Source organism: Sturnira hondurensis, unplaced genomic scaffold (genome assembly GCF_014824575.4).
Source record: "Sturnira hondurensis isolate 20B ecotype Veracruz unplaced genomic scaffold, ASM1482457v3 Scaffold0022908, whole genome shotgun sequence".
Lineage (NCBI taxonomy): Eukaryota > Metazoa > Chordata > Mammalia > Chiroptera > Phyllostomidae > Sturnira > Sturnira hondurensis.
In genome coordinates, this window is record NW_028095539.1 from 503,279 (window position 1) to 530,345 (window position 27,067).

Here is a 27,067-nt window from a genome sequence, read left to right on the forward strand (position 1 = left end):
TCCAGTATCCCTGTGGAAATCCATTCCACCCTTAAGCAACTGATCACGGATAAGCTCTTTAAACTGAATACTAATTAGCCAGTCATTCATCAGTTGTCAAAAAATTTTTAATCAAGTTATTAAAAATTGTAAAATTATAGTTAAGAAAGGCAGGTCTTAAAGGAAGCATATGATTAAAATTGCTTTTAGAGCCTCATGGCAACCTCATTCCAGGCAACTATCTATCTTAACATTTACCTTTTCTCATCCACGTCTGCACTTTATAAGCCACCATTTGAAATTCAGAGTACTAAGCCAAAAAGGATTATATGATAATTAAACATCAACTATAACAGAAGCTATACTGGGCATTTTGCCTAGATTAACTGGTTTATTCCTTTAATGACACTAAAGGTAGAGAGTACCCACATTTCATACTTTACCCAGAAACCATTAAGTGGCAAGTCTTCCAAATGAAGCCTATACAAGGCTGCAGTAACAGGAAGATAATAACGAAGAGCTAACCTGAAACCATTTGGCATGTCGGAGAGACGCCAAGGCGTTCAGACATTTCTGCCTGTCCAGTAAGTCCGGAGGGTCTTTCATCGCAACCTTTTCTAATGGGGAAATGAAACAGAGAGAAAGAGGGGCATAAAATTTGACCAAGGGGGTTCCTGTCACATTACCAAACAATAAAAATTTTAAAAAGAGCAGCATTTGAGTGAACCAATAAACCTCCCAGATTTCATGATCTGGTTTTGTTGTGTTTTTTAAAAAATGACATACGCTGTGATTACTTAGGTGAAAAGTCCTTAGAGCCACTCTGTATACAAGTCCGACAGAAGCAGAAAGGCATTCCTCATTCAGTAAACAAAGCAATGGCCGCTGCCACGTACAATCTGGGATCTTATTAAGCATGTGTAGACCACCAAAGGGCACAAAACAGGCACATGGTTCTTTTTCCTTTGGCAGGGTGCAAAGACTGGGAAGCTGGGGCCAATGCAATAGTAACTATTCTTTATAGAAGGAATCTTAATCACTAATCAAGTCTTAAGGAAAACTGGGGCTGTTTTATGTAATCAGTTTGAGATCTAATAAGATTACACTGCATAAGGAAATTTTATTTTTTTAAAACTAAAGTCATCCAACAAAATAACCATTAATGGAAACTTTAACCCACTGATGAAAACTGTTCAAGTGTCACCTTTGAGTTCCCTCATTATTTCTTTTCCAAACCAAAATATCAAACCTACAAAAGTGAAATACATTGAAGTACATTTCAAGTTTTACATTATACACCTTTTTTTAAAAGGCAGCAAAGAATATTACCCATTTACAGCTATTTGATTTGCCTTAACATTTGAAAGATGGATTAGATGGCCCATAACAGAAAAATTCAGGACTTCCACCAAGATGGAGACATAGGTGGAAACACTGTGCCTTCTCCCACAACCAAGTTTGAATACAACAAAGGTTTGGAGAAACAAAGACACATCCAAAGGACAGAAAATTGAATTATACGGAAGTCCTGCTACATCTAACCGTTCAACGGGGACAGTAAGAGGGGCGAAGCCAGCAGCGAGCAGAGTCGGGCAGGACAGGTCCCCCGACCTAGGCGTGCAGGCAGCCCAGAACCAGTCAGGGTGTGGGGCAGACTGACCGTGATTGCACATTCACGCACAGTGAGATGGACCACGCAGGCCCCAGGGGGCTAGGGCTGACAGCAGTAGCACATTTGCGTGCAGTGGGACGAAACACGTGGGCCCAGTAACAGCAGCAGCTGTGGCACCGGTGAGGGCTGTGGCACTGGTGAGGGCCTCGGCGGCAGGCGGCAGACGGGACGCCATAGTCCCTCTTTGACCCCGCCCCCACATACAACGTCACAACCCAGTGACTGAGCTGCCCTGCTCTGGTGAACACCTAGGGCTCCAATCCTGCTATATAACAGGCACGGACAGCTCAAAAGATGGTGCAAGAAGAACTCAAAGTCCCAGAGCTGATAACTCTCAGCGACCAAGAAATTGCCAGCCTCTCAGAAGCACAATTCAAAACACTGTTTATCAGGATGCTCACAGAACTGGTTGATTATAGTCACAAATTAGAGGAACATATGAAGGCTAAACTAATTGAAATGAAGGGAGATGTCCAGGAAACCAATAGCGATGGAAAGGAAACTGGGACTCAAATCAATGGAATGGACCAGAAGGAAGAACGAAACATCCAACCAGAAAGGAATGAAGAAATGAGAATTCAAAAAAATGAGGAGAGGCTTAGGAACCTCCAGGACATCTTTAAACGTTCCAACATCCGGATTATAGGGGTACCAGAAGGGGGAAAGAAACAGCCACGAATGGAAAACTTATTTGAACAAATAATAAAGGAGAACTTCCCCAGTCTGGCAAAGGAAATAGACTTCCAGGAAATCCAGGAAGCCCAGAGAGTCCCAAAGAAGTTGGACCCAAGAAGGAACACACCAAGGCACATCATCATTACATTAGCCAAGATGAAAATGAAGGAGAGAATCCTAGAAGCAGCAAGAGATAAGGGGACAGTCACCTACAAAGGAGTACCCATCAGACTGTCAGCGGATTTCTCAAAAGAGACCTTACAGGCAAGAAGGGGCTGGAAAGAAGTATTCCAAGTCATGAAATCCAAACACCTACAGCCAAGATTGCCTTATCCAGCAAAACTTTCATTGAGAATGGAAGGGCAGATAAAGTGCTTCTCAGATAAGGTCAGGTTCAAGGAGTTCATCATCACCAAGCCCTTATTATATGAAAAGCTAAAGGGACTTATATAAGGAAAAGAAGATGAAAAATATGAACAGAGAAAGGACAGCAAGCAGTTATTAACAACCACACCTAAAACAAAAGCAAACCAAGAGGACAGCTAGATCAGGAGTGGAACCATAGAAATGAAGAACACAAGGAGGGTTAGCAACAGGGGAGTGGGAGGAGGAGAAGGGGGGAGAAGGCACAGAAAATAGCATAGACAGTAGGTAGAAAATAGATAGGGGGGAGGGCGAGAATAGTGGGGGAAATATAGAATCTAAAGAACTTGAGACACGTGGTTATAAATTAAGGGGGGAGAATGGTTGGGGAGGGAGTGTGCGGGTGGAGGGGAATGAAGGGGGGGAATAGAACAACTGTAATGGTATAATTAATAAAATATTTTTTTTTAAAAAGCAAAAAAAAATTCAAACATGTGATTATTGAAAAACACCCAGAATTGAGAAAATGTCACATGATGCTAAATCCAAGTTTAGAGAGCCAAATATATTCCCTCTAAGCTATTACAAAGTGTGTTTTTCAACATTTTTTAAAAGATTTTATTTATTTATTTATCTTTAGAGCGGAAGGGAAGAAGAGAGGGATAGAAATATCAATGTATGGTTGCCTCTCGTGAGTCCCCTGCTGGGAACTGGCCTGCAACCCAGGCATGTGCCCTGACTGGGAATCGAACCTTGATTGTGTGGTTCACAGGCCCACGATCAACCACTGAGCTACACCAGCCAGGGCGGTTTTTCAACATTTTGAAGGCTTCTTGCATTATTTAAATGCACAAGAAATATACAAATGTTTCTTAGGGAGTAATTCTTGTCTAATCCAATTAAGTAAGATTCACCCTTCTCTTTTAAGAACTCTTAGATGCAGGAAAGTCCACCAACACTTCCTTACTAGTACAATCATGATTCAGACTGGTTGTATGTTTGTTTGGCCAACTTATACAATGTAAATATTTTTAAGTAAGAGACAGATGATACTTTTTGGTTTCCTGACTTACTACAAGATTCTCTTATGACAAATTTACTATATATTACAACTGGTAGCTTGCCATTAACTAAAACTGAAGGCATAATGCCCAACAGAAAACAAATCTATTAGAGGAAAAACTGGGGTTCTCTTTATAGGCTTCAACACCGTAAAGGCTGAGTGCTACACATTTACTTTCTGACCAGGTAAGCTCTATACCAGACATTCATATTGTTTCACATTAACCTCTGCCAAATTCACAACACAGGGTCTCATTTCACTACCCTTTTACTGACAATATGGGAAGCCTCAAAAAGGACTAATGTGGGTTTTCTTGTAATCATAAACAAATATACTATGGATAGTCACTTCATAGGTGATCTAGTTCCTAGACTTGCTCAATTCTGTCTTTATATGACACAAAACGTACAACTAACTCATTTTAATGCTGTTATATCAGAATGTGTAACTGTGACCAATGCAAGCAACTGTGTAAAGCTCACATTCCAGATCAAACAAACTGCTATAAATAATTATTAGAATCTCTTAAAAGTTAGATATCACAAAGGCTGACTGACTGCTAAGTAATGTAAATCCTGAGAAAAGGTATGAACTGTACTTAATTTTCAAGATCTCAGTCTTTAAGTTAAGAATAAGGCAAGCTCAGTTTTATTCTACCATCTTACCAAGTAATGTTGGGAAGAGAGGAGTGAAGCAGAAGAAATAGGAATAGGAAAAGAGAGGGCAAACCAAAACTCTTTTTGAGATTTCTGGTACTTTTGTCCAATGGTCAAAACTTACAAAAATAATATCTCACGCTCACTGCAACACAGATATTTTTAAAGAGGGACAATGACAAAAATATTCACATAAATCCTTTCATCCCCGAAGTCCAATTATAACCACAAACTCTAATTTAAAAAACAACCGGGGTATCAGCTTGCTACAGACAGTCAACATTTGGAGGCAGTAGCTGCTCCTGAAAACAAACAGGACAGGCAGTGAACAAGACCTGCACCAGATTCTCTATCATATCACCATGTTTCTTCATGCTCTGACAGTCAAAAGATCAAAATGTTTCCATATTCACAAGACAGGACGCAGTAGAGAAAATACAGTAATTCATCTCATTTTATCTTCCTCAAAGTTTCTTACTTTAAAACAATGTAAACTCATATGGCACTATAGTACTACTTGTAAGTAAGTCCTGCTTCCCTATTTCCTCTATATATTAATAATATACAGTTTTATATATTTTCTTTTTTAAATATTTTATTTATTTGTTTTAGACGGAGGAGAAGGGAGGAAGAGAGGGAGAGAAACATCAGTGCATGCATTGGTTGCTGCTTGCACACTCCCTACTGGGGACCTGACTTGGCCCACAACCCAGGCATGAGCTCTGACTATAGGAATCGAACCAACAGCCCTTTTGTTCACAGGCCAGTGCTCAATCCACTAAGCCGGACCAGCCAGGGCCAGTTTTAAATATTTTCATTAAGAAAAATTACTACATGTGGCAATCACAGAGACGCGGCTGGAAAAACACTGCTACTTCCCATAGCAGAATCTCAAGTTTAACATTTTTGTATGAACTTCAATGTAGGGGTTTCAATTTTGTGGGGAAGCATAGATTTTCTGATAAAAGGCATCTTGGAGTCTTTAAATTAGAAACAATGGAACTGTGAGACATTTAATTTTTTTCCTACAGTGACCAGTAAAACAGATAAGAAATAGTATGGGGGATGGGCTTGAGGAGTGACAAAAAAGCCAAAAAGCAAAGAAAAACAGCTTTCAAAAAGTTACTGCTCAGTAACTGGCATCAGGGCATGAAGGTACATAAAACATTCAGAACAACAGAAGCACTGGAAAATAAGTATATTATGCCTAACTTTATTTGGTTAGAGGTTAGATCAGTGACCAGAAACACACCATACTACAGGAAATGTTGATCAGTTTCTCTCAATTTATTACATGAAAGCTAACTGTCTTCCCGTTAACAAAAACACTAGTCTGGACATGGGGCAGAGAAAAGCCAGAACATGACTGTTAAACAGAAGTTATATGTCTGGAACCTCGGCTCTTCAAAGGTAAAATAATGAGCTGGGTTATCGCCAAGGCTTCCTTGAAAATATGGATGAAACTGAGTACATGCTGATAGAATTTTCTAATTAGCCTGAAGATATCCTAGCAGCCCCTTCTTTCAATTCCTTGAGGCTTTGTGGAGAGCAGACATTATTCTCCAAACCACGGTCTACGCAAAACATCAGGCCACAATAACGTGTACAGGTAAATAATGTAGTACGAAAGTAGACCAGAGAGAGCTCTGTTCTCCTAAATTTATGGTAGAAATGTCACTCAGTGTGACTTTTTTTCAATGCCTCAGAGTAGAGAGTCAGCCATTGAAATGACAATGACTAAAGGTTTTGCACCGAATAAACACAGGTTTAGCAGCTGGGGAAGGCAGGAAAATAAAACCTGCAGCATTGTTATAATCCCAGTTGTGAGACTCTAATGCCTTCACCTAGCAGGACTCACATCAGTGAACTTGTGTCAAGATGCATCAGAAGTCTGCACTGGTACCAACACGTGAAAAGGGATTCTTGGGCAGTTTCTCTGTGGGCCCCCCAAGGTCTCCCCCAATACTCCACTCAAGGACAGAGGTTTGTCTTAGCCTCAGCTTATACAAGAGTGTCTGCAGTTTCCCCATCCACCTGATTTCAAATTGCATTGTAAATGTAACAAACAGCTGATTTATCGCCCTCACAGCAAACATACTTCTGGTTTAAAATCACAAGCACCAAAAGAAGCTGTGACTGTGTGACACTCAGAAAAACTAAATCAGGGAAGACATTCCTAACACATCCTAGACACTAATGGGAGAGTGGGCAGCACTCTGGACTTACAGGAGCTGTAAGTGTACAATGTGATACATTCCTCATTCATAAAACAGGACAACTGCCTACACCTCAGATGGCTGTTGTGAGGGCTAAAGTACGTCATATATGAAAAACTGCTTATAAAATAGTAAGTTATTTTATACCTTAACAGAGTTTGAATTCTTCAATGTCTACTGTTAATGCTTCTTACATACTGGACAGTCCTATTTAATCAAACAATATGCTAGCTACAAATTTTTTATTGCCTACTATGTGTTAGGTAGCATTCCAGGTGTTAGGGGAAAAGGATAAGGTAGGGAATGATATCTGCCCCCAATGAATCATAAGCTACACAAATAAACCAGCCCTTATGAGCACTGCAGCAAGTACGGAATACTGATTCCCAATACTGCATGCACTTCATAGGGCTTTAGGTTCAGGTCTTCAGACCTATCCTGTACACACCATTCTCATTATGAGTTCGAGGAAGGGTGAGTAGGTGAGTTTGCACTGTGAATCTTTTTTGTAAGCTAACACTATTTACTGAGCAATGAGCTTATGCTGGGTATTGTAACAGGTCATGTTACATAAACTCTCTCATTTAACCTCAAACGACTTTCTCAAGTATTTGTTATTCACATTTTTAAACAAAGAAACTGTCCAAAGTCACACAGTAATAGCAACTAATGGAATTAAGAATCAAACACCTGACTGCCAGGCACCGAAGTCTATGCTTTGCCCCCCACGCCTTCTGTAGCAGGAAGCATGTAATAATGGGGAAGTGTTATCCCACAGGACCTTCAGGTAAAGGGTTAGGATATGGAAATGCAACTGACAGCGCAAGGGGATCGGACCTGAGAAATACTAAGCAACACCAAAGAGATCCACTGTGTGCTCTGGCCCCTGAAAATGTGAACAGTCTGCAGGGCAGCCCTGAGGAGACTGTGAGAGCCTCCCCACCCCTGTTCTCCACTTCTCTCTGCTTTCAACCACACCTTTTTTTGTCCTTTTTAAAAAATGCACCCACATGTGTGGCAAGTGAAAATGGGAAAGAGCGGGAGGTGATATACATACATAAAACAGTCCACTTGTGGGACGGGAGAAGTTGAGATTCTACAGAAAAATACTGTGAAAAAATTACAATGTATTTTTTAACTTTGAGAAAGAACATGGGTGGAGATTTTTTAAGGGGATATCTCTCAGTCATAAAAATTCCTGTTACCCTAATAATCTTGTGCTTTCACCTCATGCAGCTGAGAACTGCATCAAGAGGGGGAGATCTGTCCAGCATGCGGAATCAAGTTCCACAGAATCGTACAGTCCAGGTCTCAAGTGTTTAGTTATGCCGGATCCTCAAATTTGCCCAGGAGTACACAAAACTGTTTTTGACAAAGCCCAAATTAGACAAAATGAGCAACTCAGAAGAGATAACAAATGAGTCAAAAGCGCTGGGAGATTGAGGACAACAGCAAAGCAAACCTTTGGGCCATTTGAGAGCATAAGAAGTAACATGTACAAAACATACAAAACACTAGAGCCATGACGACTCTTGCACCTTGCCTATCCCATACAACGGTAACACCAGCCGGTGAGATTCAGCTCATAAAGAGGACTTGGGAGCTTGAATGACTTTACCACAAATTCCATCCTATAACTAAACTGGTCTTCTAGTAAGGATGCAACACACTAGAATCTGTTTTCAGTTTCTGTAAACAAAATTAAAGCAATAAAAGCAATAGACTAAGCTTAAGGGTATCACTGCAAACAAGGACAAAATCCCATGTAAGCACACAAAACCCAAAGAAAAAAGAAGCCCGACACTCTCTCAATTCTTTCAAAGACGTAATGGAAGGGATGCCTACAGCTACAAGCAAACATATAATTAATGTATTCTTTGCCAATTTTGGCCTTTTTCTCATCTCTCTATACTCAAATAATTTTTAACAATACCTATAACTCTCAACACAGCTTACCAGAATTAAAAGAATTACCCTGATACTTCATAAATCACTTTATAGTTCTACAGTTAATGATGAACTGAAATGCTGTTAAAAAAATTAAGCCATTTAAGATCCGTTCTTCAGACATGTTAGAGACACTATATATAGCAAATAAAAAATAAATAAACCCACACATAAACCCAATTATAGACCAATACACTTTAATTTTAAACTATAACTCATAAGTGTATCTAGTGTATGTTGTTAGGTTTGGTATAGCTAACCTGAGTTACCTCAAAAGCTCTTTTATAAGGAGTCTATTACATGTCTGCCAAAACTCAAAGTTCTTACGTTACTGGTAAATGTCTTTTTCTACCTTTACCGTCAACTGGAAATAAATTAAGAAACTAACCAATATTTCTTACTACACTGGTATTTCAGGTAGGGGAATAAGCAGGACTTGTTAAATGTCTAGTGATGAAAAGTAGCAACAGGGAGATCCCACTGGCCCAGAGAGACCGCCCTGCCTCTAAAGTGTCATGACAGAGAAAAGCCGGCTGGTCAACAGTCTGACACAAGAGAAGTATCACGCAGCAAGTTTCTAAGGACAAAACTGAAAGGCAGAAACAAGCTAACACGACAGGATGAGAACCTCAGAAAAAGAAGCTCAGCTCCATCATCACTTCTCAAAACTGACCAGGTTTCTCACTCTACTTTTACAAGGATGACACTGCCATACAGGAATTCTTTTTAACTTCAGAAGAAAGCGACTTTAAGGCATGATTCCCACATATGCCATATTCAAAATGTTAACAGGATCCCAAAACTCCTGGAAAAATAGTTCACTAGAGATTATTTATTTTAAAAATTCAATCCTGCAATTTAGATCTCTTATACGATAAAACATATTTACACACAGGCAATTAAGCTAAGGATAAATCTTATAAGGTTATATATAGTTGAGTCAAGAGCAATGTACAAATAAGTAATTTGAATACTAACTGAATAAATCTGAAAATACTCTTTTGGTCCACATTTAATCCTAAAATCACACCTAATAGCCAAACTATATAGAATAGGTTGAATGATGCCAATAACAATGCAATATTAGATAAAGTAAAACAGAACGCCAAAATAGTATAAAAGTTAGAGTTAAGCCCGACATAAGCACAGGTCTTTGAATTAGCATATTTTCTATCTGAAATATATACATTTTTGCAAAATACAATGATTTATGTAGTACCAAACCAAGCTGTTTAAAATGCTGTAGTAACTTCTAAAATACATTTGTAAATGGCATAAGATAAACAAAGACAGTTACTTATGAAATCTATAAAGCACAGTTACCACAGTGTTCGAGAGGCCCTCCAGGAACAAAAACAAGTATTCACATGTATGTACCTCCATCCTTCTTCTCCAACTCATCCCTGATTAGAGGGGATGTAAGGATCACCTTCAAAGTTAGCGTGGGCTCTTTTGTGTTCCGAATTATAATAGATGCCTCATTCACACACTGTTCCACTTCATATTTCTCTTCAGTGAGTTTCTGAAAGTCACCGAGATTTCAAAAACACCCAGTTAATTAGATTAAAATTTCAATAAAATGAATGACTGCCCCTTAGCTTTCAAGTGTTATAATTAGAAATGCTGTGCCAAGAGAGTAAATAAAGTCATTACCAGTTCTTTAGGGATAACATTTCTCTCTCCTCCCAACTTATCAGCAGATCCTTTCTCCACCCCACAAAAAGCAACCATGATGTCAACTCTCTACACAATTCTAAATAGTATTTAAATTCATTCTTTCTAATATTTGAAAGTAAAATACCAACAGCATCATTATGTGATAAAAAGTAAATTATTGTTTGTTAAGTTATTACAGAGGACTATTATAGAAAAATAAATGGCTAGGAGTGTTCTTTTAATCAATACCTTGGTTGACAGGACAGCCTAAAAAGGAACGCCTACTTACTAAGGACTTGTAAATTTAAGATTAAATAGATTTTTACATAGTATTATGTACATTTCTAAAGAGAATCAAGTTAGGAATGAATAAAAAAGAATCTCTGCACAGTCACTCACCAGCAACAAAATTAGTATTAACAAATAACTTCACATCTCTCACATGGTCTCATTACAGTAGGCCTGTCACTGTGGGACATGTCATCTGACACCCACAGGGACATGTACATTGCTTCCACATACAACTATACACAATTTAAGGGCAAAGCTAGAATACAGAGAAAAAGCACAAACTGCTCACATTCATCCTGCTGCTATTAGAGCAAGTTGTCCATCAGAGAACGAACCAAGCTAAATTTTTTTAATCCTCACCAGAGGATAAGTTTATTAATTAGAGAGAGAAATGAAGGGGAGGGGAAGAGGAACAGTGGGGAAGTGAGAGAGGGGAGAGAGAGGGGAGAGAGGGGGAGATACCAATGTGAGAGAGAAATATCCATCAGCTGCCTCCTGTTTGAGCCCCAACCAGGGATCAAGCCAACAACCTAGGTATGGTACCCTAATTGGGGATGGATCTTGCAACCTTTTGGTGTACAAGACAATGCTCCAACCAACTAACCACCTGGCCAGGGCACTAAATTTTTCAATTATGCATACAGATCACCATAAGACACATCCAAAGTAATAAACATATGGTAAGAATTTTGAACTAAATAATGATAAGTGATTTCTGGTTTCAATCATCTATCTCCTTCCTTGCTCAAGGAAGTTCTAAAATTGCCCTAGAAAAGAATATGTAGAGATGGTCTGGTACAACCTCAATAATTTAAGGTACTTAGATAACTGAAAAGTTTTACTGTGGTAAATGCTCAAAAACATTTTTTTCTGTTTTTTTTTAACCCTCACCCAAGGATATTTTCATTAATTTTTAGAGAGAGAAGAAGCGGGGGGGTGGGGGGGAGAATAACATCAATGTGAAAGAGAAATATACACCAGGTGCCCCCTGTACATGCCCCAGCTGGGGACTGAACCTACAACCTAGGCATATGCCCTGACCAGGAATTGAACCCACAACCTTTTGGTATACAGGATGACACTCCAACCAAATGAGCCACCTAACCAGGGCCAAAAAAATAAAGTTTTACACTTATAGGAAATAAGATCATATCAGAGATTGGTTTTCCACACAAACAGTAAGAAAACAAGGGGGCAGCAGAGAGTAAAAGTAGAAAATCATCCTTAAAATAATTTTCTGGAAAATGGTTAGTAATAATAATAATGTGTGCATGTACTTGTATGTATATATTTGCGCATATGTGTATGTACATGTATACATTTTAATGAGATAGATCTACAATTAGATCCCCATTTTATTTGGGCACGTTTACCCAAGTACCTATAGTAATGGATCTAACAATAATACAAAGCAGCTGGTTTCAGTGTTGGTAACTTTATTCACTATATTTAACTGAAACAGTTCTCATCATTTCCCTTACTGATCTTAAGAGTTCAAGCCTCTTTCTCTTTCTCCAAGAAGCCCTTCAAAGACCTAAAGCTCATTTAGTGTCTCATTTAGTCTTCTCTTGCCCCAAAAGGCCCAATGTCTTTATATTGGAACTGGTTTACACAGCGGGCACTCTCCTCTGCATCCCTCTTTTAAACACTTGCTAACTCGACAAGAGCATTTCAAAACTGTGGTGCCCAGATATAATGACCCTCACTAAGGGGAAAAATGCAGAGTTCTCACAGTTGTGGTCTACACAGAGAAAACTCTGTTTATGAAGACTGAAGGTTGGCCCAATCTCCTATAGCTTCAATACTGGAGAAATGTGACAGACTTCTCGAATAAGCATTTTGATGTATTACAGCACTGGCTGTCAACCCCTTTTCACTCTGACACATGAGGAATATGACCAGTCTCATAAGAAAGCAGGCTCATTTTTTGAACTTGTGGTCAAAATGGAGGCATAGGTAAACATACCTCACCTCCTCACAGAACTACAACAAAAATTACAATAGCCTTGGCTGATGTGGCTCAATGGATTGAGCGCCAGCCTGTGAACCAAAAGATCGTGGGTTCAATTCTCAGTCAGGGCACATGCCTGAGTTGGGGCCCAGGTCCCTGGTTGGGGGCCTGTGAGAGGCAACCACACAATGATGTTTCTCTCCCTCTCTTTGTCCCTCTCCCCTCAATAAAAGTAATAAATAAAATCTTTCAAAAAACCACACTATATTACAATACAAATATAATCCAGAATTGGCAGAAAATCAAGCTCTATAAAAGTCCGACAACAAAGGATTTAAAGAAGCCACATTCATCCAGACAGGTAGGAGGGGTGTGGTGCAGAGACACTCGGAGAGGCATGGCAATAAGAAGTGGTACAGAGAGGTGTGGAGACATGCGGAGACGTGGTATGGGTGATCCCACATCTACTACTGATGGATAAAAATCGGGAGGGATACCTCGGAAATGAGGAAGCCTAGCCCTAGACTAGACCACCCAGCTCAGGATTACAGTATCCATAACTTCTGGTTGTAAAAATCATTGGGAATTGTGGTGGGGGAAGAAATGCCTCTTAAAGGGACCACAACAGACTTAGGACTTACAAGGACTCACCCCCCTCTAGAATTCAGGACCAGGGCAACAGTTGGAAGGGCACAAGGGGAATACAGGGAGAAATTGAAGGGACTGCCAACAGGGCAAGTCCAGGAGACAGCTTCCTCTCAGGCAAAATTCTAGAGGCCAGGTAACCACAATGTCCCCTCTCTTGAGCCCCACTCCACGCAGAGCCAGAGAGTGGTGATATGGGTTGCCATACCCTGGTGATTACCTAAGACTCTGCCCCATACAACTTATAGGTGTGCTTTTCTACAATAGGCCACACTACTAAGTGTGTCAAAGCAGCTCTACCTAATACAGAGAAACACCAGAAGGCTGCCAAATTAAGGAGACAAAGAAATAGGCCCAAATGAAAGAACAGAGCAAAACTCCAGAAAAAGAATGAAATGAAATGGAGATAAGCAACCGATCAGATACAAAGTTATAAACTGGTTATCAGGATGCTCAAGGAACTTATTGGGTACTTCAACAGCATAAACATGACCAAGGCAAAAGTGAAGGTTTACAGTACGTGAAATGAAGAAAAATCTATAGGGAACCAACAGTAGAGAGGATGAAACTGAGAATCAAATCGATGACTTGAAACATAGAGCAAAAAACTACCACACACAGAAAAACAAGAAGAAAAAATAATTTTTAAAAATGAGGATAGGCTAAAGAGCCTCTATCTTTAAACATACCAACACCTGAATAATAGGGGTGTCAGAAAGAGAAGAGGAAGAACAAGAAATTGAACCTTATTTGAACAAATAATGAAAGAAAACTTCCCTAATTTGATGAAGGACATAGACATGCAAGTCCAGGAAGCACAGAGAGTCCCAGACAAGATGAACCCAAAAAGGACCATACCAAGACATATCATAATTAAAATGGCAAAAGTTAAAGATAAAGACAATCTTGAAAGCAGCAAGAGAAAAGCAGATAGTTACCTAAAAAGGAGTTCCCATAAGACTACCAGTTATTTCTCAAAAGAAACTGTTCAGGCAAGAAGAGACTGGCAAGGAGTGTTCAAAGTGATGAAAAGCAAGGGCCTACACCCAGATTACTCTATCCAGTAAAGGTATCACTCAGAATGGAAGGGCAGATAAAGTGCTTCCCAGACAAAGTAAAGCTAAAGGAGTACATCAACACCAAGCCATTATTGTATGAAATGCTACAGGGAATTATATCAGAAAAAGATTAAAATTATGAACATTAAAATGGCAAGAAATTCATAACTATGAACAATTAAATCTAAAAACAAAATAAGCAAACAAGCAGAAGAGGAACAGAATCATAGATATAGAGATCATCTGGAGGGTTATTAGTTGGGAGGAACAGGGGGAGAATAGGGAAAAGGTGCAAGGATTAAGAAGCATAATCAGTAGGTACAAAATAGACAAGGGGATGTTACCAACAGTATAGGAAATGGAGTAGCCAAAGAACTTACATGCATGAACCATGGACATGAATCAAGGGTGGTGGGGAATGCTGGAGGGCATGGGGGTACTGAGTGGAGAGGGAGGCAAATGGGAAAAAGTTGGGACAGCTGTAATAGTGTAATTAATGAAAAAAAATTTAATGAAAAAAGAAAGAAAGAAGACTCACTAAAGGGAACAGAAAGGGGGATGGGATGGTTGAAAAGCCTTCTAATATCCAATCGATTACTACTTTATTATAGATTTAAGAGTAACAATGTTCACTTTACCAAAAGCAGAAATACAGATTCAATTTTTAAGCATTAAAAAAGATAATGGAAACAAAATGAATTTTATTAACATCCTAGTAACAAAAAGTATAGTTACCCAGAACCCATTACTGAGCTTTCTGTTTCTTAAAACTTTATTGTACTCCATGTTGCTTACCATTTCCCTCTTCTAAATGATCACAAAGGGCTTTAAAATTTTTTTTGAAGAAATAAATTTAACCTTTGCCCTGGCTGAGTGGCTCAGCTGATTGAAGCATTGTCCTATACACCAAAAGGTTGTGAGTCTTGATTCCTGATCAGGGCACATCCCTAGGTTTCAAGTTCAATACCTGGTCAGGGCATATACTGTAGGCAACCAATCAATGCTTCTCTCTCACATCGATGTATCACTCTCTTTTTCTCTTTCTCTCCCCCCTCCTTTCCCCCCCCTCTCTCTCAAATCAATAAAACATTCCTTGGGTGAGGATTAAGAATAAGTAAACAAAAAAATAAATAAATAATAAAAAAGAAATTTAACCTTAAGAAAGGCCAGAAACATTTCTTTATCAGAATCAAAAATGAAAAAGCCAAGTATTTGTCAGTCAATTAAAAAACTGTTATCTTGGCTGGTGTAGTTCAGCAGATTGAGTGCCAGTCTATAAACTAAAAGGATACTGGTTCAATTCCCAGTCAGGGCACATGCCTGGGTTGCAGGCCAGGTCTCCAGTTGGGGGTTAGCAAAAGGCAACTGACTTATGCTTCACTCACATATCATGTTTCTCTCCTTCCCTTTCTCCCTCCCTTCCCCGCTCTCTAAAAATAAATACATTAACAAAACCTTTAAAAAACTGCATCTTAAGATCTAAGGCAGAATGATAAAATAAAATAGTAGCTCCAAAAATTAATACAGGGGAATGGGTCAACAAGTAACACAACTGGCCAGGCGGTTCAGTTAGTTGAAACGTCGTCCCATACACCAAAAGGCTGCAGTCTGATCCCTAGTCAGGGCACATACCTAGGTTGCAGGTTCAATCCCTGGTTGGGGAGCGTATAGGCAACCAATCAACATCTCTCTCTCACTTTGGTGTTTCTTTCTTCCTCTTTCTTGCTCTCCTCCCCCTTCCCCTTCCATCCTGTCTCTGTAAATCAACAAAAGTACCCTCAGGAGTTCCCATCAGACTGTCAGCTGATTTCTCAAAAGACACCTTGCAGGCAAGAAGGGGCTAGAAATATTCCAAGTCATGAAATCCAAAGACCTACAAACCAAGATTGCTCTATCCAGCAAAACTTTCATTTAGAATGGAAGGACAGATCAAGTGCTTCTCAGATAAGATCAAATTCAAGGAGTTCATCATCTCCAAGCCCTTACTATATGAAATGTTAAAGGGACTTATCTAAGAAAAAGAAGATAAAAAATATGAACAGTGAAAGGACAGCAAACTCGCAGTTATTAACAACCACACCTAAAACAAAGGCAAACTAAGAGGAAAGCTAGATCAGGAGTGGAACCATAGAAATGAAGATCACGTGGAGGATTAGCAATAGGGGAGTGGGAGGAGGAGAAGGGGGGAGAAGGTACAGAGAGTAAGTAGCATAGACGGTAGGTAGAAAATAGACAGGGGGAAGGGCAAGAATAGTATGGGAAATATAGAATCTAAAGAACTTGAAACACATGGACATAAACTAAAGGGGGGGAATGGTGAGGGAGGGGTGTGCAGGGTGGAGGGGAATGAAGGGGGGAATTAGAACAACTGTAAGGGCATAATCAAGAAAATATATTTTAAAAAATACCCTCAAGTGAGGATTCTTTTTAATGCTAGATTCAAAAAAACAGAAAGATGGTTCTGGCATTCAGTTGATAAAAACGAAAGAAAATGACCCACTAATAAAGCTAATAAAAACTTCAAAATTTCTATTACTTGAAGAAAAGGAATCTTTTCAGTAAAATACAAATTAAAAAACCAACAAAGAGAACTTGCAACAACTCAAGAGTTTGGACCTTGTGGACTGGTATCTATTTACTGCACATGGACATAAGTACTAACTGATTTGAAATCAACATCGAAAAGCTACAATCTAATGAGATCGCAGATAACACATTTGAAACTGAAAGATGATCATGGCTTCCCAGTGAGTGATGCAACCGGTCCTCAGAGCAGGCTGGCAGAGCCAATCCTAGTGTCGCCTCCAGCCCTGAGGAGCTTCCAGCCTTCACCTGCATCCTTCAAGAACCATGCCAACATTAACCTTTTCTAAATGTGTCACACAGTGTGAAAAAGGTTTGGAAACAAGGAATTAACAGTGACTTTCTATTAACAGATGACTATTAAATCAACTGAGTGTTCAGTACTGAACATTATCTCCCTGACTGGTGTGGCTCAGTGGGATGGGCATCATCCTACAAACTGACAGGCTGCAGGTTTGATTCCTGGTCAGGGCACACGCCTGAGTTGTGGGCCAGATCCCCGGTTGTGGGCATGCAGGAGGCAACCAATCAAAGTTTCTCTCCCTCTCTTTCTCCCTCCCTTCCCCTCCCTCTAAAAGTAAATAAATAAGATCTGAAAAAAAATATTAAAAGTTATCATATATGCAGATCTCCAGTTGTCTAGGCTTTTTTTTTTTTTTGCCTGTGGTAAAACTGGTTTCCTCATATACCATTTCTCTTAAAGTCCCAGTAGGCTCTTTTTGATCTTTTAATTCTTTTCTGCATTATACCAACCCTTCCAAGAGTTTCACAATGCTGAGAGACCTAGTCCAGAAAACAAGACTCTCAGCAAGATACACCTGAAAAATTTAAGACTGTACCTTAACGGTCATCTTAATTTTGATGAATATATCCAGAGAACTAATCACCAGAAAGTTGCTTTAAATGAGATGGATGAGCCACTGGCCCAGAGTAGCGGTATTCCTTTTGTCTGTACTCTTCACCAACCAATTTCTTGTTATTGAATTCAAAATCACTACCTATTTTCACCATTTTACAAATTCTCCTGGAGGTGTAATTAAACTGTACTCACCTGAATCTGAATAGGAAGATTATCTTTGACTGTATTTAACAGGGTCTCTGTGGGTTTGTCTTTGCACATTAAAACCAGCTCCAAGTCCATATCATCTTTGATCAGCAAGCCCTTTGCAACCAGGCCAATCCTCATTACACCACACAACGTCCGACCACCTTGATCCCTAAAAATAAAAGTCTGAATGATTACTTTCACAACCCATTTCCCAGACTGATAGTTAACGTAACTTGGCTTCCTGGATTATCCATATGAATTGGTAAGGGGGTATATAAATCGGGATATACAAAATTTCATATAATTAAGTCTCTGGTTTAAGGCTTATAAAATACTTTCCCCAAGGAAGCAATAGGGAGCATACTGCAGACTACAAATTTTTTTTAAAATTTTATTATATCTATATTATTCAGGAAAATCCAAAAATACTACATCTCCTTAAACACTGTTTCAAATTTTTTTAAAAACCTATTATCTTTTATTAGTAACTAAAGGATCTGTGAGAAACATGAACATCATGGTAGACTAAGAAAGCATCAGCCTGGAAATCCAACGCCCTGGACTCTACTCCTAGTGATGCCTGCTAGTGCAGTACCCGCAAGTGGCTGCCGGCTAGAGGAGCCTGCGCTCATCCCTTCTAGTTGAATCATTCTATGAACACACAAAAGGTTTATGGAGAAAGCAGAATAATGTGATAAAAAGCAACGAGCTGAGGAAAGAACAGACCAAAGATAATCTGCCAGGAATACATTTCAAACCCAAAGGTAGCTAAAAGAAAAAATACTCAAGAACATCAAGTCATGTTCTTGTGCAAAGAACAAGGACAGCATCTCTCCCTGATTTTAAGTTTCTATTGATTCACTTTCCATAATCACAGTGACACCCTACCTAAGCTGAGCAGTCGATTAACAAGTAAGCAAACATCTGAGTGTGGAAACCATGCTAAAGGAGATCCAACCACTCCTGCTTCCAAGGCTTACACTACAGTTAAGTGCAAAAGCAGTAACCTGCTTAAAAGGAGAAGAAGAAAGTAACATCTGAGAACAAACCGCATGCCACAATTCTCATTTAAACTTAAACTCAAACAAGCCTTCACCTGAAAGACAAGAAATGTGAATCTCAGAAAAGCTAATTAATTGTTCAGGCTCTCACAGAGAGCAAAATGGAAAAGCCTGGATTCACACTCAAGTTGGTCTGACCACCACACTCAGGTTCTTTACATTACTATGGTTGAGTCACAACTATAAGGAGGGAGAAGTCTAAATTAGAAAGGTCAAACGGAGCAACCCGAAAATCTGACTTCAGCCTAGTCTTGATTTGGTTAGACAGAAAAAAGGTCATTCCAGCTGGAGGAAAAGAATCAGCAGACTTGGGCAAAAGTCAGCAGAGTGAATAATGAACTAGAGGAAGGAGAGAAAACTGTGGAAATAGAAACACAGCAGTCAATTTAAAATAATCCAGTCACTGGTTCAGTGCCTGGCACACCTTACAGAGTCAATAAATAGCAAATTAATTTTTAAAGTTTAAAAATGGTAATAAAAGTATACAAAAAATTAAAAGCATTTAAAGCAAGTAACCCAAACGTAGGGAATTATTTAATATTAAGAACAGGTTCAAAAAAAAAAAGAACAGGTTCAGTCATTTTTAATTTTTTTCTTATGTATCCCAGTCCTCTCATATTCTCACATTCTCCCAAATCTAATAACATTTTATAAATTCCCCCTCCATAACCACCTTTGAACCACTGCTTTCAAACCAGTTTCTTTTCAGCTGTTATAGTACCTCAACAATGTCCTTTCATTGGCCTTACTGACTAACCCCTGCCATCTCCAATCTACTGTATACAGTGTCCTGCAACCAGGATAATCTTCCAGAAGTGCTACACATATGGCACCCTCCTTGTCTCTTTCTTGGCATCCCACTGAACACTTAGACATTTGGCATATTGAGAGACAATTTAAAAGACAGTGTGACTTCCTGGTTTGAACCCTGGCTCTGCAACTTACTGTGTAACACTGGACAAATTACAAATTTCTTGGCTTTTTGAGCCCGCTTTCCCATTGGTAAAAAAGAAATAATACCTTACACTCAGACTAGTCCTGAGAATATCATTTAAGTAATGAACCTGATATATACTAATAGCTCAATAAATAGTAGCTGTTAACCCTTCAACAGTCCCTACACTTTCTCACACCTAGATCTTTGCTGACATTTTTTCTTCCGCTTTACTACCTGTGCCAAAGCTCTACCCATCCTCTAAATCAACTGTAAATCCTACCTCCTTCATGAAGTTTTTTCTGATCTCCAAAACTAGCATATAATCTCCCTCTGCTGTGTACTTTTACATTTTAGTCACAGGAAATCGAAGCAAAGATGCTAAGAAAACTGCATCTGAAATTGACAGACTTAAATCTGAATCCTGGCTCCACCACACACACTCATTCAGTGACCTGAAGCAAGTTAAAGTTTGTTAATGATTCCAAGTCACTTTTTTTTGTAAGCAAATCTGAAGCAATGGAAATTTCATTATAGGGGCAGAGGAGGGGGGTAATAATGAGAGACTAGTAGATTTCTTGTACAGTAATGTGGAAAATAATTGGTACTCCATAAATGGTAGCTATTATTAACTAGCCATTATTAGATTGCTTATTAAATTCTGTATCATAATTATGATATACTTGACCATCTCATGTAGAAGACAGCAGGACTAAGCAAAGAAACTAAGTCCTAATTCAGTCCTGAAGTTGAATAATGAATTTGAATATAGAAGGCATTGCAAAGCAAGCAACCCAAACATAGGAAATAAAATTAAGAAGAGAGCTCTGGCTGGTGTGGCACAGTGGATTGAGTTTGGGACCTCAAAGCAAAGGGTTGCTGGTTCAATTCCCAGTCAGGGCACATGCCTGGGTTGTGGGTCAGGTCCCCAGTGAGGGGTGCATGAGGGGCAACCACACATTGATGTTTCTCTCCCTTTCTTCTTCCCTTCCCCTCTCTCTAAAAATATAATCTTAAAAAAATTAAGAAGAGAATCCTAATATTCCTCATAATACAAACAGTGGAATCTTGTGCAACTCAACTTTTGAGTCAGATTGTAAAAAGGTAAAATAAAAGCTGCCTGACAACAGAAGGTTCTTAATAACTATCAGCTAGCCCTCACCCATCTTGTGCCCTCTGTAGTACTCAGCATACACCAGGAGCACAGTACCTGTCTATTATCAAACACAGCTTTGTTCCTGGGCGATGTGCCTGCCTCTAGCTTGTACAAAATAAGGACACAATCACTCTGCACAACTCACGTCCCACCAGGTGGGAAGAATCACAGACAAGTGCTCTCAACCTGTGACTTTCACAAAATAGAAAGACTTTACAGACAGCCAAGAGCATCCACACAGAAAACTATATTTAAAAATTCAAAGGAAGATATAGAGCACATTATCTTTTAAAAACCTTTAAAACACAGTGACCTGATCCAGTTAGGCAAAAGTCTATTGGAACATTTTCCAAAGGTCTACTCAGCCATGAGAACAAACAGAAGGTGTATTTAAAAGGCATGAACTCCACTAAAAAAGGAAACCTCTTAAAAATGGTAAAAATTGGACTTCCGGCCAAGATGGAGGTGTAGGTAGAAACACTGTGCCCCCTCCCACAACTGAAAATGGTGAAAATGGTAATCCTTATATTATATATTTTACAATTTTGAAAAAGTTTTAAAAGGTACACATTCCAAAGTACAATGTAAATATGGAATTTATGAAGATTTAATCTATGCAGAGACTGGGATATACAGAACTAGGTTATTAGATAATATTACTAAGTAACATAAACCCCAAAATTGACAGTGTCTTTTTTAAAGCCATAATATGTGAGAAAACCTGAATTACTGCCAAGAACCTTGAGGCTGACAAGACTACAACTGGATACAATGTCTATATTACTTGTAAACCATTAACAAAGTCAAGGAATTATGTTCTTCAACTAAAAACTGATACAGATTATCTTTCATCTGAAGATAAAAAGGTTATACTATCTTTCTGTGAAGAAATCAATTTGCCAATATTTTCCTATTATTATCAACTACTTACATATTGATTTAGAATTAAAGCTGGGAAAAAATCCTATAACCTCTTGTCTCAATTTATAAATATTAGCTAAAATACTGTTTTTAATTCTATTAATACAGTATAAATGAGCTTCACCTCTCACAGTCAACCATACACTTACTCCAGACAGAATGACATTGCTCCAAACATTAACTCAAAGCTTAGCACAGCACGAAAAATTTCATCATCGGACTCTAGTTATCCTCAGCGTCTTCTCACTCATTTCTTACTATTATTACAGCAGTGAGAATACTCTGCTCTAACTGTTGAAGGGTCTGGTTTCCAACAGGCCTTCTTGCATCTACAAATATCCAATGAGCATTTATTATCTTGAAGACACTGTTGGTCCTGGAAATCAATTTTCCTGCACTCTTTCTTCTACACCAGGATTTTGAAAAACCTGACAAAAATGACATTTTATAATTTCCCCAGCAACCAAAACACTGTGATTCATGTCCAAATTTAGAAGGGTGAACCAAAACATGAGAAACATGCCATATCACAACTTCCAAAAAGAGGAGACTTTAAAGGGCTTGGTGTGCTCTCAGAGAGCATCCTGACAAGTCCTCCTTTTTCTGGTCTCATCATTATTCCTTTCAAATTTCAAACTCAAGAAAATGTCCACACTTACTTCCTTGTTTACAATCATGTAAATGAGAAAACCCAAAGAATACCATGTACCAAATGTAACCCAGGGGGAGGAGACCCTGGGCTTTTCTGGGCGCTACAGTAAAGCGCCACAAAGGTCAGGCCACACTCACTTGGAATAGGTGTCTATGGCCTCATCCTTCTTCACTTCTGTCTCTCCCTCTGTTTTTGTTCCTTTGTTTGTTTCATCCAGCCAATCTGAGACATGTTTAAGAGCACATTCAACAGTAGACACCATATTCTGAACAGCTTCAAGTTCTTCAGGAGATGGGTAGATTGTTGAATGTTTCACCATCACATGGCGATCATCATTGGCAAAAGATCTAATAGATCTCTGTCAGAAGGAGAAAGAAAACAATTACTTCAATTAAAAAAAAAAAAAAAGCTACCTGAGGTCAAGTCATAGCATTAACTGTCAAACCCCTGTGAAATAGTTAACACGAAAATGGTAAAACATTGCTCAGGAATAGGAAGTAAAACCCCATTCTACTTCACACACCAGAAAATTAGAGACTTTTTCATTCCTTTTCAGTAAGGTTCACCCAGGTAACACTCAGTATTATGTAGATGCTACCTTTCATCTAAACCTGTGTGTTCTGAACACCACTTCAAAAAAGGCCACCCGCATCACGTATCATCTGCAAGAAGCAGATCCTTCCGAGCGGTGAGAGAGTGTCTGGGGATGCAAGATGGGGACTCGTGATACCCAGTCTCTCCTTGCCAAACTGCTGGAGATCTGTGCACCTTGAAAAATTCAAATTTTGTAATACAGTAAAAACACAAAATACATTACATGTAAACACAAGAAAAACTATAGACACATTAGGATACTGTTTATAATTCAGCATTTAAAACTTTAGTGCAAGGCTTTAATTTTTTAAAAAGATTAGTACGAGACATTTCAAATTCCTAGAAATGAAGAAAAATACATACAGGGTAGGGCAAAAGCAGGTTTACAGTTGTTCATATGAAAAATAATACAATAATTAATAAATAATAATACACAAATAAATTCCAAATGTAATGCAAAAGGATCAACTTCCCAAGCTAATTTACAAATGTATCACATTCTTAATCAAAATACCCTCAGGATAGAGTTACTTTAAAGATCATTTGAGGGGGAAAAATCAATAAGAAATACTCTACAAAGATGGATGGGTGGTGCCATTATGCTAAAATATCAAAAATTTAAAAAGCAATAATTAAAATGACGTGCTGGCCCAGGAATCAGTGATGCAGATTAAAGTCTAGAAATAGAATGAATTTCATGAAAATAAAATAGAAAAGATCCTTCACACTCATGAGTCATACATAAAAAAACTCTGGATATTTCCAAGTTTACAATTACCATGAAGACATTTGTACCGTACAAAGCAAAATGAACAAGGACAGCTTGCTGAGTTTTCATAAAGCCAAAGTATTATATTTAAAGGGTAGCTACAGTGTCTTTAGTTATATGAAATTATACACATTAGCAAATGGTAAATATTTGTTTTAAAGTCTTTGCAACAAAACAAAATATTCAAAACTTTATCAGTATTTTGGTTTGGTTTTGTTTGAATATAAAATTTTTTTTTACTTTTTTTTTCCTCCAATTTTTTTATTTAATTATTTTTACTTTTTATTTTTTAAATATATTTATTATTTTTAGAGAGAGAGGAAGGAAGGGAGGAGAGGGAGAGAAACAACAATGTGTTGTTTGCCTCTTGCACGCCCCCCACTGGGGACCTGAGCCCGCAACCCAGGCATGTGCCCTGACCGGGAATCAAACCAGCGACCCTTTGATTCAAAAGCCAGCGCTCAATCCACTGAGCTACACCAGCCAGTGCTGAATATAAAAAATTTTTAAATCATACAAGGGAACTAAATGGTCATGGAAAAATACAATAAAAATAGTCCAAAAATAAATTTTAAAAGGGAAAGAAATTTTTTAAAATCATAGTAATTTGAACTCTAGTAAATTAATACCACAATATAACTGTTCCCTATAAAATAAAGCAAACTACAACTTGAAAGGTAATAATCCTTTGAAACCCTGAATTATTATATAAGAAAGGACTAAAAGCAATAAAAAAATCTTTCTCTTCTCTAGGTAAAAATTATGTCTAGATTTCTTTCTTACTCAAAGTCCACACCTAGTTTTCCAACAGGAGTCTTTCACCACAGAGAGACAAACTTTTTAATTACTTCATGAGACTTACTCATATATCCCAAAATAAGTAACAAGAAAACAAAAGAGCCATATAATGAATTAGAGCTGCTAGGTTGTTCTAGGAACTGTAACTTAGTTGACCTGCTCTTAAAAGAAGAAATTTTATTAATATATTTTAGTTCTAGATGATAGGGAAAAAAATATTAACTTAAGACTTTCTCTATCATTTAGTTTTATGGTGAGTTACAAAATTACTTAGTTAAATTACTCAGCCCTGCACACTGACCTCACCATAGTAAAATTACAGATTGCTATGTAACACAAACCCTCGGTGTCTTTCTCACAAATAACACAGGCTGCCAGTGTTAAGTCCAGGAGTCAACTGAACATGATAGGACAAGCATCGTGAAACAATGGTGAAAGGAAGAAGTAAATAAACAGTATAACAGAAATTGGAGGATGATCTTACTTAACCAACTATGCTCCAAATAGGTTTTTTAAGTAATAAAAAATTAAACTGTAAGAACTATGCAGAAACAGGAAGTTCTTATTCAAATTTGGGATCTAACAATAGGAGAAATTGAGAAAATCTACCAACCAATTAATTACATAAAAACACAAAATTCCTACACCAGAAAATCTAAGTTAAATTTAAAATAAATAGAAAAGAGATTTCCATCAACTATGACCAATAATACATATAAAGCATTTCTTTAAACTGCAAGAATATGAAGAATGTAGCAGATAAAGGTGCTGAAGTGTTGAATAATTCACATGGGAGGAAACACAAGTCAGTGTCATTTTTTTAACATCTCAGCATAAAACCAGTGACAGAGAAAATCCCAAGTTAACATTTTTCCCCACCATCCAGAAGTAAAATACTGGAATTTCTTCTCTAAAGAGCAATTCAACTAAGTATAAGTCCTAAAACGTATTTTTGAAAAATCACATACACTTAAACACCATCAGAATAAACAATGTATTTATACATATTGATGATTAATTTTTTTTGCCCTTTCTCCCACTTATCTTTTTTAAGCCCTTTTTTCCCCACTTATACTAAGAGAAAAAATTCATAGAACATCCTCCAGAAACAAAATACTAGGGGAAAAAATTCAGCACATTTTACCAATTAAAAAACTAAGCACCAAAAGTTGTGACCTTATCTACCATCTCCAATTCAAAAGTATGAACCTTCCACAAAAAGCAAGATTTCCCCCAATACACTTAACACATAACCCTATTCCTTTAAAAGCATGTGAGAGTGTTAGCAGCTGCCATTGCTCTCTAATGCCAGTGCCGCCTACAGCTCTCCAAGCTCCAGCCAAAGGTTGGAAGGGGGGCAAGAAAAGAGGTCTCTATAGCATGGCTCCTACAAAGCGGACTGCCTGCAAATCCTCCACGGTAATGCACAGAGGAAGCAACTGGCTACCAAAGCTGCTCACAAGAGTGCACCCTCTACTGGAGGGGTGAAGAAACCTTGTTGTTACAGACCTGGTACTGTGGCACTTCCTGAAATTAGACATTACCAGAAGCCCACTATACTTATGATTCGCAAACTTCCCTTCCAGCATCTCGTCCAAGAAATTGCTCAGGACTTCACAAAGATCTGTGCTTCCAGAGTGCAGCTATTGGTGCTTTGCAGGAGAGCAAGTGAAGCCTACCTGGCTGGCCTTTTTGAAAACAACCAACCACCTTTGTGGTATCCATGCCAAACATGTAACAAATGTGCCAAAAGACACCCAGCTATCACACCACATACACAGAGAATATGCTTAGGAATCCACTATGACAGGAAACATTTCATTCTTCAAAAAAATTCTCTTCTGAGCGCGGGCCTGCGAACCACAGGATCACGGTTCGATTCCCCATCAGGGCACATGCCTGGGTTGCAGGCTGGTTCCCTGCAGGTCAACTCCCAGCAGGGGACACACAAAAGGCAACCATACATTGATGTTTCTCTCCCTCTCTCCTTCCCCTCTAAAGATAAATAAATAAATAAAATCTTTAAAAAAAAATTCTCTTCTGATTATTGGTAGTTCTGTACATTATTTTTTTTCCCCATGGGATCAAAAGGTACTAAGTATATGACTGCAAGTGGTAAATAGGGGACAGAAATCAGGTATTGGCAGTGTTTCCATTTTCATTTGTGTGTGAATTTTTTTTTATTATTATTTTTTTGGGTGTGTGAATTTTTTAATATAAATGTGGGGATGTAGAGCATTAGTGCAAGTCAAGGTGTTTCAGTAAATAAGTTTCAGCAGTTCAACTTTTATAACAATATAAATAAACCTGTTAAATTTTTATGGACAATGACAGCATTTGGATTTTTTTTAAACAAGTATATTTCTTATTGATGGCAAC

The 27,067-nt window shown here is 38.3% G+C and overlaps 1 protein-coding gene across 6 annotated transcripts in view; it reads right to left on the bottom strand.

Annotated features, from left to right (window-relative positions):
- Nucleotides 1–27,067, bottom strand: part of STRBP (spermatid perinuclear RNA binding protein) — a 133,673-nt gene that overhangs the window by 45,821 nt on the left and 60,785 nt on the right. For all 6 annotated transcript variants that reach the window (XM_037036910.1, XM_037036911.1, XM_037036906.1 and 3 more), the window contains exons 3-6: nt 22,665–22,885; nt 17,807–17,972; nt 9,949–10,093; nt 505–596 (exon numbers count right to left, since the gene is read on the bottom strand). In XM_037036910.1, the coding sequence (XP_036892805.1) occupies nt 505–596; nt 9,949–10,093; nt 17,807–17,972; nt 22,665–22,885 (624 nt within the window). The remainder of the gene's footprint in view (nt 1–504; nt 597–9,948; nt 10,094–17,806; nt 17,973–22,664; nt 22,886–27,067) is intronic.